At 43.1% G+C, this 16,225-nt stretch overlaps 1 protein-coding gene across 1 annotated transcript in view; it reads right to left on the reverse strand.

Moving 5' to 3' along the window:
• Positions 1-871: 871 nt before the first annotated feature.
• F13A1 (coagulation factor XIII A chain) overlaps positions 872-16,225 on the reverse strand; it is a 162,388-nt gene continuing 147,034 nt past the window's right edge. The window contains exons 14-15 of the mRNA XM_035030792.1: positions 8,704-8,840; positions 872-2,584 (exon numbers count right to left, since the gene is read on the reverse strand). Coding sequence (XP_034886683.1) covers positions 2,431-2,584; positions 8,704-8,840 — 291 coding nt within the window. The 3' untranslated portion in view covers positions 872-2,430. The remainder of the gene's footprint in view (positions 2,585-8,703; positions 8,841-16,225) is intronic.

The raw sequence follows: 16,225 nt of genomic DNA on the forward strand, positions 1-16,225 counted from the left end.
TATCCATAATCTATCATCTATCTATCTACCTATCTCAATTTCTATCATCTATCTACCTATAGTTTTGCATGTGTTGTTAAGTTTTGCTTCATATATCCCCAGAAGAATCTTGTGGAAATGTAAGTATTATTACCCCTCTTTGGTCACTGAAGCTATAAACACAAATAAAGATTTGTTAAGAAGCATAGAGGCTTAGCAGAGGCAGAAACTAGAATTCAGAGTCTCTGGTGCTGAGATTCATTGCTTGTTACCATTGCTAAAATGATTTTTAGAGTCGCAGCATTATTATACAGTGTAGAATCCCAGCTATTAGAGGGGATGGGCTGGTTCTTAGGCATGATGAATAGGTTTTATTTTGAGTGCCAACTCTAAATCAGTTGGTAATGGCTGCCTGGAGTGCTGCATTGAGGAGAGTTCTGAGGCCCTATCTGAGTTGCAATTGTTCAGTGATGTTGCCATGAATGCAGGATCTCCCATACACACTTGTCATATGTTTTCCATCTTTGTTCCAAGACCACAAAAGGTGTTCTTTATGAGAGGTGTCCAGCTGGTTTGTCTACTGAGTCACTATAATGATTCATGAGATCATTCATGAAAAAGTACCTACAGAGATTTTGCAGTTTCTGGAAGCTGGTTTTGAACTAAATACATAAACTTCCTCCTTTGATGAATGTGGTTAATAAAATGTAAAGAGAGCAGTGAGGAAAGCTAACTGTGCCTGAGTACCTATTAAAGTCATTTCCTTTAAAGTAGAAATGCTTGTTTTCCTAGCCAGGGTTGGTCATCTATTGCTAAGGAAGGGTGGTTTCTTGACCACCTGTGGTTAGTAGTATGTTGTATTGAAAATGAAGTGTTCACTTTTATGCAGATGCAAACATAATCACATTAACTTTATTTGAAGCTTTGATTACATTCTAGTTAATAAGCATATACTACATTAAGCCAGTTTAACCATATAGCAAAATGCATTTCATTTTAAAATTGAGTATTGGAAAGCTTGGCAAATGCTGGGATTATTAATTACTTAATAGAATTAGGTATGATGCACATATGGAGGTGACCACTAACCCTCATGGGTCCCTGGTGCCCGGAATAGTCTTAAAGGCTTAGAAATGTGATTATGCAGATCAGAAAATTTCATTCTGGCTTTTCCCACTTTGTTTTTGTTTTTGCTAAGAATCATACCCTAGGCATATCAATGGATAATTTTGATCATAAATCAGCCTTGCAGATAAATAGCAGATAGCCTTGCCTGTTGGAACCTTGGAGCATAACACAAATGATGTCAACATCTTCTGTCATTGGGTCTGTGTTAGCATTGGCTACTTGCAAAGTGGACTCTGTATTACCTTTTAGCATCTATGTCCTGAGCTGAGGTCTCAACAGGAGTGATATGAAGGACAACAGGGAATTAGTGGCTGCCCATCCTTCTACATGTCTGGCCACTAAATCTGCCAGATTCTCCAACTCATAGGGCTTGTTTTATCTCTAAAAATGTACCTGGACATCATTGTGTGAAGGAGAGGATCCCAGAGAGACAGATCTTGAAGTATAATCACTAATAAAAGAGACTAATTCCTCATTTTTCCTGTCCCAAGTCAGCCTTGTTATTTCTAGTCCTGTGGCCCCAAAAGAGTTAAAGTAAAGGATATTGGTTCCTGCTGATCAGGCCACAGTGTGACACCTCTTATAGAAGGCACCATAAAACTCCATTATTTAATAGATCTGAGTATTGCACCTGCTATCTTATCTCCTCTTAGGTGATTAAGTTTCCCACAAATGCAATTTGTTAATATGGGGCCATATCTTCTCACAAGGTAAATCTGTGAAATTTGGCAGGCAGTTGCTTTGCCGCAGGTGTAAGATGAAAGACCTTGCCCTGGCTTTGCCAAGAAGAAAAATGATGTTGTTCTCACTACCTGGGAAAAATATTCTGACACAGAGAGTTGATTCCAAAGAAAGGGGAATAGAATTCTAGGGCCCAAATCATGTGCTTCTCTCCCCTTTGGGGAGTATATTACCTCCAAAAGGCTGAGTGGGAGATCAGAGTCTTGTTTTACATGAAGCCAGGTATTGAGCAAGTCCCCTTGTTAAGGGAAGTCCTCTGATATTTGGAGCTATAGCCATTTGTGATGATAAATGATGACTTCTACTCTTATGAGCCATGAGAACTTAATTAGAGCTTAATTAAAGCTAATGCTCAGAATCTTTTGGAAGGTGGAGTGATTAAAAACTAACTTCCATATTGAATAGTCACATTGAAAAGTAGTCTTTGAAATACATGGCGTTTCTACTCTGGGGCCCCGTGTAGTCCTGGCTGGGTCTTCATACCCAAGTTAAAGCAAGAGCTGACTATATTTTGCATTAGAATTTCCTTAGCCAAGACTACAAGAGACCCAGTACCCCGGTCCATCTCACCCCCCTGTGCATTTATGCAGAAGGTTGTTTTTGAATCTGCAAATCCAGCTCGCCATACACATGTCTCAGGGAGTCACTGGTCATGCTGGCTATCAGCTTCCGACGGCCAGACACCCAGGGTCGACACGCTTCTTCCCATTGCACAGTGGAGTTGGGCTGGATTTCACTGAAAGGATGGAAAAGAGAGGAAAGGTTTTACTTTCCAGAGAGGCAGATCCAGTTCCCCACCTTGATCAGGAAGCAGTGAGAACCCTTGCCTGAGTCACATGCTCTCTTTCTCTCAGTTGATGGTAGTAGAAGACAGAAGGGCTGATTTTACCAGTTCCAACCCAAAGGAGGCCCCTAGATGGGGATGTGCCTGTGACAGGCCCGTTGGGTCATGGTTCCTTCCACTTGGATGTATCAACTGGCATCTACTGCCACACAGTAGATGTGGTCCATCCAGTGCATGGTGAAGAAGGGCTGAGTCTCCCAGCAGCCATGAGTCAACTGAAGTCTAGTTTGTCCCCCAGCCTCTGCAGTAGCCTCATGGATGTGACTGATCTCCCTTGGCTCATTTTGGGCCACTCTAGTTCCCTCCTGAATTAGACTCCTATCTGAATCCCCAGCTGCCTTTGCTGAGGTCCTGATACTCTAATTAGTTCTTGCCAATCCCTTTGGGATAGACCTTGTTCCCAGGCCCAAGGTCTGGAACATAACCTTACCTGCTGCCAACTGATGGAGTATTTACATGCTCTATAATTCATAATCCTGTTTAACCACCAAATTGGGTCCCTTTGCCCATGTACCTTTCTACTACTCATTTGTGTCCATCCTGATAATGGGACTGGCCTTTAATGGTTCTGGTATTCTCCTCTTCCTCTGCAGCCTATGCACTGAGGTTTTCCTAAGCTTCATGGCCAAGCCCACTCCAGTGAATGACTAAGGTCAATCAGGGTTGGGGAGATTTAGGCTTCTCTGGGGTGCTTCACATATTTTACCCTATAGAAGCCTCAGGGGGAAGTTACATTCAGGTTTTACATACATGATAGTCCCTTGGGGTAGGTACTATTTGACACACTGAATAGTTAAGAGAAATGGAGGGATAAACAAGTGAGGCAGTTTTTCCAAGATCACACAGCTGTGAATGGGCGGAGATGAGATTTGGACCCAGGCTGTTCTGATTCCCAAATCCATGCTCCTCCATAAAGATGACTTTTCTGATCACTGTGCTAGCTTTTTTTTTTTTTTTTCCTATAAGCAAGACAGATGCCCTTTTATTCAGTACTAAGAGCTTCTTGCTTATATTGCTCATAGAGGATTCCTGGTCTCTGCTCTCTGATCCTCAGGGAGAGCATGTACTGGGTGACCTTGCAGGGGATCCTGGGCCAGCACTTCTCTGGGAGGACATCTGGGAGATGAAGGAAGACCACCATGAGTGCCTTAGACAGAAAAGGGACCTGTTTTCATTGGATTACCGAGGCACAACGCGTCAGAATTGAAAAGGACTTAGAAATCACTTAGTCCAGCTACCTCATTTATAGGCAAGGAAGATGAGATCCTAAGGAGCCTTATGGAATCTTCCACAGCCATAACCTGATGACCCAGACCATGGACAAACAAAAATGTGTTGGGGGACATGAAGAGTGTGCTCATGCTAAGAAATGAGGAACATGATGTGCAGAGGAATTCTGTGAATACATCCCTAGTGGAGGGTACTTCCTACTAGTACCATGGAGGGACTGAGGGACCAAAGTAGCAGGGGATGCTGTAGCTTCAGACTGGGGTGGTGGTAGGAGGGGTTACAAGGAAGGGGAACTGCCAAAGAAAGTCTGGAGTGGTTCAAAGGCCTCAGCTATGTGATCCCCTATTTGCCCTTGGAGGCCAGGTCCATAGAGCATTACTTTAAACACAGCCAAAGTACAAGGAGAAATATGGGGCCACATACCTGTGCTTGACCTATTCAATATAAAGTTAGAAGCCCCAAGTTTCCTCAAATAGAGCTAAAACAATATGTATTTTAGATGGCAGTGGATGTACATCCTCTGGGATAGAAAGGGGAATACCCCAAATCTTTGAAATCTAGACACTAAATAAGAAATCCCTTTCAAACTCTTATACCTGTGCCCAGTGAATTGGGAAAGGCATCTAAGGCCTTGGGGACTCCTCTCTTTGGAACTGCTCCAGGCATTGACTCTGCCGCTGCTGGTCTAAATGTCTCAATCAATTTGGTATTTGCTAATTCTCTTCTTTATTTTTGTTCTTTATAAATGTGGTTCTATAAATTATTTTCACCCATTATATAAAAGCCAAATTGGGTGAAAAGTGCACACACATAACCTATATAGGTATTTTTCAAACTCAGTAAATCGATTTTATGATTCAAGGTTTGAAAAACATTGACCTCACCATGGGTTTCCTCACCTGTAAAAGGCAGACACTATAAAATATTGAATAGAGTGTGGGGGTGCCTGGGTGGCTCAGTTGGTTAAGTGTCTGCCTTCAGCTCAGGTCATGATCCCAGGGTCCTGGGATCGAGCTCCGCATCAGACTCTCCACTCGGCGGGGAGCCTGCTTCTCCTCTCCCTCTGCCTGCTGCTCTGCCTACTTGTGCTCGCTTTCTCTCTCTATCAGATAAATAAATAAAATCTTAAAAAAAATGAATAGGGTGTGGAGAGAGTGGGGTGAATTACTATTTGTACTGCACTTAGAAGCATGGCAAATATGGCAATTGCCAAGTGTCGTTTAGTGTCGTTATTACTGTTGCTGTTGCTATAATTATTATTATTAGCACAATCCACCCTTGTGGTTGTTGCTTCCTCTGCCTGAACTCTGCAAAACTAGGCAAGTAAATTCCTCCCGCCTGTTTGCAGAGAAACAGTTCTCTGTCCTTAATTTACGGTGATAAGTTCAATATGAATATATGTTTTAAGATATTTATTTCTCAAGCGCTGGGCAATTTTTACCCTGATCCTTTCATTCTTTCTCCTCTGGTTTCCCCAAGTGATCAATCAGAAACACTTTGTAAAATAGTTGTCTTGCTTAAGGATCTGGCCTAGGGCCATGTAATGCAGGTGACTACCTCAAATAGAAACTATAATCCCTGAGCTTCACTTCGTTATTGGCTCTTATTCATAAACCTGGCCCCATAATGATATTCACATATGTATCTCATACATGTTTAGATGTCTACTCAAGACTATCAAACAAAGATACTCATACATGAAAATACACATGCATGTCTAAGTATGCATTTATTTATAGATAAATATGTACAGAAAGAGAAAAGAATCACTCACCCATATTGGTAAATGGAGTAATACTGGAATAATCCTATTTGCCTGGGGATAGATGTTGTGATAAATGGTTCTCAGTTAATGTGCTGAGCTATCAAGACATGCTGGCCATTTATCATCTTGAACACACACAGGCAAATGGGATTATTATTACAATAAACTGCAACTATCTATGGGTTGTTCTCCATGTGTCTAGCCCTCAGCTTCTGTCCTCCTTGAGAAACTCAAAATTTAAAACAAAATCACAAAGTCAGGGAACTTTTCTCTTGAAATAACTTACTGAACCTGATCATTTTTTAAAGAGAAAAATGAATCTGGAAGATGAATTATTTGATGTTCTGGAAGTATCAAGTGCAGAAACTTGAAAGCTGAGAGTCTGTGGGGGCAGCACTTTCAAGCATCTGAGATAGGTGGGAGGTGGTAGCAGAAGGCAGGAAGGTAAATCATCTCGGAACACAGTTTGGCTCATACCCTGAGCAAGGAGTGAAACACCACTGCTTTCCTCATTCCTAGTTCAATTCCCTGTTCTCTAGCTCCTGCCTTCCAGGCCCCCTGTTTTGAGCTTGACACCCCTTGTCTTCTAGGGCCTTGGCAGGACTGTGGGTGGATAGGTGGGGGTAGTGATTCCCTTGACTATTCAAGATGTGTATCCTAGAAAGGAATCAGTCTTGTGAACAATTCTGCTACTACACAATTGCTCTTTTTAAGGGTCCAAGTTGTTACATGGATCTGCCACTCTTAGATCAGATCTTGGCAGCATAGGGTACCCTGGAGTGCTTATAATTATCTGACAATATGGATGTGGGTGCTGGCTGGCTCAGGTCTTGGTTGTGAATGTGTGTGCTGGAGTCAGAAGGAGACAGAGAAAGTAGTGCTCTCCAAAGTCCCAAACCCACCCTAGATCGTAAATATTTTCCCTCTCAAGTTCTCTCCAATTTTTGACAGTCTCAGAGAAATAAAGCTACCTTTGTGTTGGAGAGATTCACCTCCTGGATCTGGATTCCCATAAGAGATTGAGGACCTCGCTTTCTGTCTGTTACCCATCTGCCATAGACCAAGGTGTTGGAAGTAACGACCAATAGTACCTTAAGGAAGAGTGTGGGCAGGGCATTTGCCTTGTATCCATGTAAGGACTGGACTCTCCCATCCTTTCCATGATTCACTCCACTTTGCCCTACCCCAATGTCAGATATTAACAATAAGCGCCTGGACACTCAACTCACTTAGAGCCCTATGCCTGCCAAACTGTAGGTCATTGCACCGTGTGAGGATTAATCTTTCTTCTAACACACAGATTGTCTCTTTTCATGCATTGGCCTATGATCAAGGTGGGATTTTTGGCACAGCAAGGTGGACAGGTAGGAGGAGGTTCCAGTACCCTCAGATGAGGCTTCCAGGGTTACCATTTGAGAAGGAAAAAATGGATGCAGCGGGGGTCGTTTTGAAGAAGAAACGTGTTTCACTTTGCCTGAGGGATTCTCGCATCTGATTCAAGTGGGAAGGTGCGAGAAGAGGTGAGTGAGGCTGTCGTTTCTGATGAAATCAGGGCTATCACTGCTGACCTCTCCCTCTCACTAAGGATGATTTCTAATTTAATTCTTTTTTTTTCCTTCAACTTTCCTAGTAGCACAGGAAGGGTTGTTATGTTTTGTGCTTGCATTTTTAAAAAAGCACTCAAATTATTTTCTCTGTTGTTTATTGCATTCATGGGCAGCAGTCTCTCTTAGACAATGGGATTGCAGAAGCTGTGAGCACTGTAATTTGAAAGGAATGCGGAGAGCACTTAGTGGGCAAATTGTTCTTTAAAGGCATCCCAGAAGGGGTGAAGGAGGCCTTGGCCTGGTCCCACAGTTTCAGAGGGGGTAGCTTCCAGAAAGGGTGTTAGGGAGATTCCTAACATATTTCGCCATCAGGCACTTTCTGCAGCCCTCCACCTCTCCTTCTATGCTTTAGAAGTTTACCCCACAGAAAATATGCTAGATCGATTGATGCTGACAGGGACTTATTTGTGGTAGAAATGAAAGTATTAAGCCTCAAAGATTGGGATCCATTCTGGGTGTCACACTTTAAGAGGAGCACTGACAAACTGGTGTATGTGGGAAAGGTTGGAGGGGGAAGCTAAAGCCACATTAGGGGTCAGGAGAGATATAGAGAAGATGTGACAGTTGTTTGCAAACATTTGCAAGGCACCAGATGGAAGAGAGATGGGTTTTATTTTGTGCTGATCCAAGTGACAGAATTAAGATCACTGGGTAGGATCAAAAGGTAGAACTGTTTTCTAACAATGAGAGCTACCTGACTGTGAAATGGGCTGTCTTGTTGGGGGACACTCTTTGTCAGCAGAAGTCACAGAAGCTAAGAAACTATAGGGCACAATCTGACAGTGCTAGGTGTGAATGAAACAGTCTCATTCATTTTATCATGGAGCCTGAGGTAGTCATTTGTCCCCTAGAGAACCAAGTCTGCAACTCTTTAGGCTTCCCTCTACTCTACAGAAAGCAACAGTTCTAGAGTGCTTGTGTCAGGGAAATCTGGAAGGTGGGGCTGGGAAGAGAGGACCCTTGAAAAGGGACATCTTTCAGCATAATATCTGACACACACTAGGTACTCCATGGATAGTAGTAGAATTGACACCTGAGGAGGTGGTATGGCAGAATGCTTGAAACTTAATTTCTGAATCAGCCACCCTGAGTCTGAATCTGGGCACCTCTCTTATTAGCTGTGGAACTTGGGGCAAACCAGCCGACCTCTCAAAGCCTCTGCTACCCAAAGGGAGATGATAATAGTACCTATCTCATTAGGGTGGTTTTAAGGATTAAATGATGGAAATGCCAGTCAAACCAACCCTACTTTTACCCCATGACTCCTAAAAATGGCCAATAAGAAGGTGGCAGCTTCTCAGACATGTTTAATGGGTGTTAGATGTAAGTTTGGAAAAGACAGAGAAAGCTAAGCCTTCCTACAGTCCCACATCACTTGTCACCTTCTCAGTCCCCACACCACCCCTTACCGGAACATCTTCCTCCTTGGCTTCATCAGTCCAGGACCATCCAGGTGTATCCACACATTCCGCAGAGTTTCTTTTAGAGGATTGGTAAACTCAACTGTCACCACCATTTCAGAACCAACCATCCTGGTGCCGCGGACCTAAGGCAGAAGTGGGGGAGAATGCAGCTCATTAGCAACACATAAAACCTTTCTGCTTTCCTGTGTCCTTAGCCATCTTCACTTTTGCTGGTTTTACAGAATGGTTATTTTTTGGCAATGGAACTCGTGTGATGAGGATAGCTGATTGCTTTGATTGGGGGATACCTATTGAGACAAAGATGCAAAATTACTAATTAGGATCACACTCTTTTCCTCATTATAAAAACCACCCTAATGAGAGCTCAGGTTAATAGCCATGACCACCAGCTGCTCTTTCTCAGCAGGAGGTGGAAGTGTATTTGGTGTAGCAACACATTTCCATGGTGAGGATGGCCAGGCAAATCCTGCTTCTGGACAGGACTCAAGTTTCCTGCCAGCACACAGGAGATTCCCGAGTTCAAGAGGAAGAAAATGCTCTAGGGGGCATGAGCCTTCTTCCTTTTAGGCACACTAGAAAGAAATGTGGCCAAAGAGGGAGTCATCACTGTGGAACTTGAAGAAAAAGAATCTGGATACTAAAATAAGCAAAAAAAAAAAAAAAAAAAGACTTTTCATCTGCAGTTACAACATCTGAGTCCAGGACAGTGTAAGGTCCTTTGTTGGCAAGTTTATCTATGACAAGTCTCAGAAGTATTGGGTATTTGGCAAAGCATCTCATGAGGTGGCTAGAGTTCAATGTCAGTTCGGCACTTACTAGTAGTGAGGCCTCAGGTGACTTACTCAACCTTTTTGAGATTCAGTTTTCCTGTCTCTAAGACTGGACTGACATTCCTATGGGGTCATCAATGTGAAACGCTATTATTATTTGCTCTTAGGCTGTGTTTACTAGGTTCTAGGAATGGAGTGCTCTCCCAACACCACACAATAAGCTAGAAAATGGCCATGTGTTCTGGGGTTTGTTTGTTTAGAAGATATGTGTGCTGAATGGATGGACCTGAATAAGCTCTACATAACTTGGGAACAAGATAATAATAGTTCTTACCTCAAAAAGAAAAGGGTAGAATGGGATAATGCATATAAAGCAACAAACACACTGTAGGACACAAGGCAAAAGCTCCATACTTTATAGCTCATACTGTTTTTGGAATAGCAGTGTTCAAGGTAGTTTGTTTTATTTACCTTATATTTTAGTGCACTTTCAACTCCAATATCTAGCCAGTGCCCAGTAAATATTTGTGAAATCAGGTTAACTGCTTAACAGTGGAATTTTTTGACTGAGTTTCCTATGTAACAACTCGGTCATTCTTATACCCTATTTCTTTAAGTGGCATATACTATAGAAAAAAAATCATATGGAAATGAGCCTTTCTTACGAACAGAAGGAAAGAGAAAGGACAATTCCCAGAGAAAAAGACTCTCACTTACTGACTTTGCAGTAAAGAACAAATCTTCATGGGCTTTACTCTTTAAGACACAGTTTGTGTCTAAATTTATGTCTATGGAATTTAAAAATCTATGAGAAAAATGAAAATTGCAGCCAATTCTCCATGTTTATGACATTCAAATCAACACCTGTTGGGTGGGATGAGGGGACTGCTGGGGTCACAGGGATCAGGGTGGAGCAGACAATAATCATGGTGGTGACCACAGCAGAGCACAGATCGTAGGCCGAACGGTTTGTCCAGCGCTTTGCCCGTGGTCTTCAGCCTGCCATGCATACAGAGTCCCCTGGGGAACTTAAAAATCATGGAGGTCTAGGCCCACTCCCAAGCAATTAGCTCAGAACCTCAGGTGGAGCCTGTAATCAGTTTATTGTAAGCACCCCTGTTGATTTCTAGGAGCCAACTTAGAAAACTGCTCCCCAGGTGAAAATCTCTGATGCAGACAAAACATTTAGAAGACAGGCTGAAATTTTCACTTTCTTTCCAGATGTCCTGACTCTATCAATATATATGTTGGAAGTACAGGAGTGTGTTATTAGAATGCTCTGAGTACTCTTGGTTTAATTTTCAAGTATGGCCAACATATTTTTCCTAAGTTGGAAAACAATTTCAGAACACTTTTAGATTTTTAAAAATATAAAGAGAATGTTTACAAAAACTGCCTGAATTGGAGCTATCTGCTGTCTTCACGGCATGCTAGTACAGGTATGGATGGAAGCCCCTTACAAAAATCTGGTAATAGCTACTGACCCTTCCTTAACACACACACAGTGACAAACACAAGATACGTACACCTCTCACGTGTGGTTTTAGGGGATTTGTTACAGACCCAGAAGATCTATCCATGGACCTCCCAGGTTCATGGGCTCCAGGTGAACAATGATTTCCATATGGCGAGGCTAGCTCTACGGGAAGATTCTTGCACTGTGGAAAGCAAAGTGTACCCTTCCAGGTCACTTTTGACAGTGCTGGGGAAATTTAGTGTTTGGAAGGCTGGCCTCTGTGCCTGGGTCTTCATGGACAGGCTTTGGATCTGGCCATGATTTGAAGATTAAGCCTTCTCACGTAACTTCATGCATCATGCCTAACCAGTTTCCCTTCAGATGTTATCTTTGTAGCCAGCTGCTTCCATGGGCGTGTAAATATTCCCTGGGTGTGTAAATATTCCCTGGGCTTCCCCGATCCTCAGTGGGCAGGAGGCCACTGATGCAGATGAGACAGGAGGCCCTGGAGAGGTGGGAGGATGAAAGGAGAGGTCTCTTTTCAGGTTGTAGAGTGTTTCTTTTGGAATTAACAAAGACTCAGTGTCCCTTTCCTGACATTCATCTCCTGCACCCAGAATGTAAACTTCCTTTTCCTGACTACTGAGATGCTAATGAACCCTAGAGACTCAAACCAAGCCAAATATGAAAGTCTGCCTAACATTTAACTTGTTTTCTGTGTAGGGAAACTAAGTGGAGATATTTTCCTCCCTTCTTTTGAGGAAAATGGACAAAGTATTTTCACAGTATGCGTTGATTTAAGTGAGGTGCCATGCTATGGTAACTGCCAAATGCTGAGAAGACCATTGTGGATGAAAATGTCCAAATCCAATTCTTTAAGGAATCTGCACTGTTCCCTTTTCTTTAATGCTGTAAAAATAATTCCATATCATTGTTGTTATATTTCTGAACTTCTCGCTCTTGTAAAAAGTTAAACAAAGGGAGGCTCGAACAATCCAGAGAACGTTAGGTCAGGAAGAAACTTTTATGTGCACTCACTTCTGAGAAGAGTAGCCATTACTCAGCCCAGAGAAAAGGATAAAGTGTATGTCATTCTTCATGACATCAAAGTCTCTTCTATGTGTTTGATGGTCCTTAGTGTTTTCAATATTCCATTTAAAATATCTGTTTTTATTTTTTAAAAAGATTTTATTTATTTATTTGTTAGAGAGACAGAGAGCACAAGCAGGGGGAGTGGCAGGCAGAGGGAGAAGCAGACTCCCCGCTGAGCAAGGAGCCCAATGCGGGACTCGATCCCTCGACCCTGGGATCATGACCTGAGCTGAAGGCAGACGCTTAACAGACTGAGCCACCTAGGTGTCCCTAAAATATCTGTTTTTAAATATTGACATAGAATATGATGCTTTCCAAGTTAAACATTCACCAATACTGACATACTGAGTTCTTGTCTTTTGTATGACTTCGTGATAAGTAGCAATTATTTTGATTTTTTGGTGAATGAGAAAGTTACTGATGTGCGCGTGCGCACGCACACACACACACACACACACACGTAAATTCTGGAAGCAATTACTTTTCAGAAAATCACAAGATCTCTTCCAAGGAGTATATGCTTTGTAATATGCATACCTGTGTTCAAAATTGAAACTGAAATGAAGGAAAAAAATTTGAGAAAGAATGAATTTAGGCAGCAATTTAATTCACATGATTTAATAGTTCACCTCACGGCCCTTACTTCAAGTGCCATCAATAACGTATTACATGTATTACTGGAAAATAAATTTGTTTCTCCTCTCTAGCCTTGCTGGGAAGAAGTAGTTTCTTATTCATGAACTGTGCTCACATACCAGCACCACCACTGCTTCCAGCTAACTCACTTAGTTTAGCAGTTAGTACAGAATACTAATGGTTCTATGGTAGTCAGGCAATGTTCTAAGTCTGCACTGCCCAGTGTGGTAGCCATTGGCCACATGTGGCTACTTAAATTAAATTAAAAATTCGGTCCTTAATTGTACTAGCTACATTTCAGGTATGCAATAACTACCTGTGGCTAGTGGCTATCATATTGGACGGTGCAGATTTAGAATATTGCCATAATCATAGGAAGTTCTATTGGACAATGCTGTTAAGTGATTTACTTATATTGATTATTTAATCCTCACAACCCTATAAGGTAGATACTACAAGTCTTTGTTTTCCGGAGGAAATTGAGGTGCAGGGAAGCGAAGTAACTTGTTCAAGTTCACATGAATATTAAGTAGGGGAAGTAAGATTGAATGCAGATCCGCTGCCAGTCATTGCTTAATCACACCCCCTTCATGGACTCTGATTGGTAGCCGTGATAATAGCACCTGGCATTATTTTTAGCGTTTCCTTAGTAACGCAGGCATCTTGCTCATGTTTTACTTACATTATCTTGTTTCATCTTCCTTACAGCCCTCCTTATGGGCTTGGGAGCAACATTATCATTATCTTCATTCAACTGATGTCAATCTGACACTTAGAAGATAATCAAAGGGCCCAAGTTACAGAGCTAGTAAACTGGTAGAACTCAGATACGAATCTAGGTCTTTCTGACTCCAAAACATTCCTCCTTAAACCCTACATACACTGTCATCTCTGACAGCAGAAAGGCAAAAATAGTAACTTTTTTTTGATGGAAGTCGCTTCTTTATTTTCTGAAACCCACTGATGAAATCATTCGCAGTATTACCTTATGTTACCATTAAACTTCCAGGTAAGCACGATGATTATAACTTGACCCTGAACTAAATTTGGAAATGTATGTATAATCCAACTCTTTGTCTTTGATTTCATGGGGGAAAGAATCCGATTCCTATGCCAGAGTAAAATGTGACAAGGTAGCCTTGGGGCCTTGATAAATTACTTGATGATAATAGGATTTTCTATGTAAGGTAAAGATAGAAATATCATTTTAGAAAATACCCAGTTGCCTAAACAGAGTGGGATCATATGAAGGTAAATAAGATTCCTTATTCTTGATGTTTTGCTTTGTGTCTGTGTTTCTTTTTTAAGATGAAAAATTAGCCAACGGGAAATATATAGAGAAAATTGTGTTTTAGGCACCCCAGTTAGCAGTGATTTCTCATTTTCATTTTCAAATACAGGTTGTTCAGTAGCTGTGCTGAGCAGGGAGGTGCAAATGCACTTTATAGTGGCAGGGCTCACTCAGAGACATCATCTAGGACGTGCTCTCCTGGCTGATGGAGCATATCCACGGTCTGCTCCTCTGTGACAAACAGCCATGAATGGGCAGAGAGTCAGCTACCCGAGCATGTGAAGCCATGGCTGGTGGTGCTCCACCTGGGACCCTTTGGGGATACACAGGCTACACCTGCTCAGAGCCCCTCAGGATGGGACATCATAGACTGATGTCTTTGTTTTTCTCCACAGATTGAGAAGACAGTGCTGAGGGGGACAACCGCAGTGGGTAGGACACAGAATGTGACCATGGTTGGGGGGCGCTGAGGGAGTGTTGGACTCAGGGTGTAGAGACCAGGGGCTGCCACTGTGTGTCCTCGGACCAAGTTGTTCGAACTCTCTAGGCCTTGGTTGCCCGTGTGGTTATTGGGAGGGTATGTGAAACCATCTGGCAGAACATCTGAAACATAGCATTTATTGAATCTAAATGCAATTGATGTTTCAAGGGAGAATCTTATGTTGCCAGCATGACCATGCAAACCTCCTCACCTAGAAGTTCTCTTCTGCGGGATGACTTGGTTATGGTTTCTCAGGTACTGGAGTAGAAAGCCACAAGGAGAGAAGCTGCCAGCCTCCACCAACACTTGAAAGAGAAGTGGAGAAGCCCAGGTCCCCATGCCCCTGTCCCAGCCTCCCTGGTAACTTATGGCCCTGGTGGTCCAGACATATGACAGAGTCATGGAGAACCCAAGGGAGGTTGGAACGGATAAATGTGCTTGGATGGAGACATGGGAGGGTTCTATGGCTCAGGGTTCAGGGGACAGTTAGAACACAGAGTCTCTGTTTTCATTTCTTGCCTGGCTGGGAAGTTTTAGACATTTAGGCTGTCACAGAGCAAAATGATTTACCCAGTAGCTGTCATGGGGGCACTCATATCTCAAGTGGTTTCCCAGTTTTACCTTCCCCTCCAGGATAGAGGCATAAGAATTGGGCTGTTAGAGGAGCACGGCTCAGACACTCCCCACAGCAATCCTCTGCTTTGCTCTACTCTGGTTAAAATAGGGGCTTTGGGGAGCACGGGCAGAGGGGGAATGAAGAGGATTCTGAACTTAACCTCAGCAAGATCAGTGCGTTCCAGTGAAGACAAACCAAGAGTGTTTCAAGTCAGAGCAGATGTGGATATGGAGCCAATGCTGGGGTTCATCTGTGCAAGTTAGGCAAGGGCACCCCTTTTTTGGGGTGGACGCTGCTCCCTGCATGGTGTGGCCGGTGGTGAATGGGCTGGATTTGGTCCCCTCCCCGCTTCCCCCATCCCCAGGCTGGGTGCAGTGAGCACCAGTGTAGATGTTGGCCTGGAGTGGGGCCTGCCCAGAGGAAGGTCCCGGTACCCTCCTGGGGTGGGGGTGGGGGACAGCGGGGACATTGCCTGTGTGACCTGTGTGGTCCTCAAGGCTGCAAGCCCAGAGGACATTCTGCCTGTTGATTTCTATGAATCACCTCCCTTCGTCGGCCCTGTATGCACTGCAGCCAACCCATGTTAGAACAGAGAGAGAGCACTTCTGGAGCTGACCTAGGCAGCCATTCCTAGAAGGGAAATCAGCAGTCTGTCCCCATTTCAGAGAAAAAGTCAATAAAAATGTTCTCCGTGTTGGGGCGCCTGGGTGGCTCAGTCGTTAAGCGTCTGCCTTCGGCTCAGGTCATGATCCCGGGGTCCTGGGATCGAGCCCCACATTGGGCTCCCTGCTCAATGGGGAGCCTGCTTCTCCCTCTCCCACTCCCCCTGCTTGTGTTCCTCTCTCGCTATGTCTCTCTCTGTCAAGTAAATAAATAAATAAAATCTTTAAAAAAAAAATGTTCTCCGTGTTGAGTTTTTCTCTGGTATTTTTTTTTAAAGCATTTGCTACAAATTATTTTACAGAGTGCACACCAAATAACTATTTGTTGAATGAACTGAATACATGAATGTATAAATGAGTGAGTGGATAAAAGGGAGGAAGCAATGGGAAGAAAACTCTCAGCCAACAGAACAAATAAGCAAGGAGCACATGCATGTTATCATCTTGCTCACGCCGCTCTTGGCCAACACCTAGTGGGGACTGGGCCCAACTCGGGGTGGGAG

This window comes from Mirounga leonina, unplaced genomic scaffold, assembly GCF_011800145.1.
Source record: "Mirounga leonina isolate KUSES-001 unplaced genomic scaffold, KU_Mleo_1.0 Mir_366, whole genome shotgun sequence".
Taxonomy (NCBI): Eukaryota; Metazoa; Chordata; class Mammalia; order Carnivora; family Phocidae; genus Mirounga; species Mirounga leonina.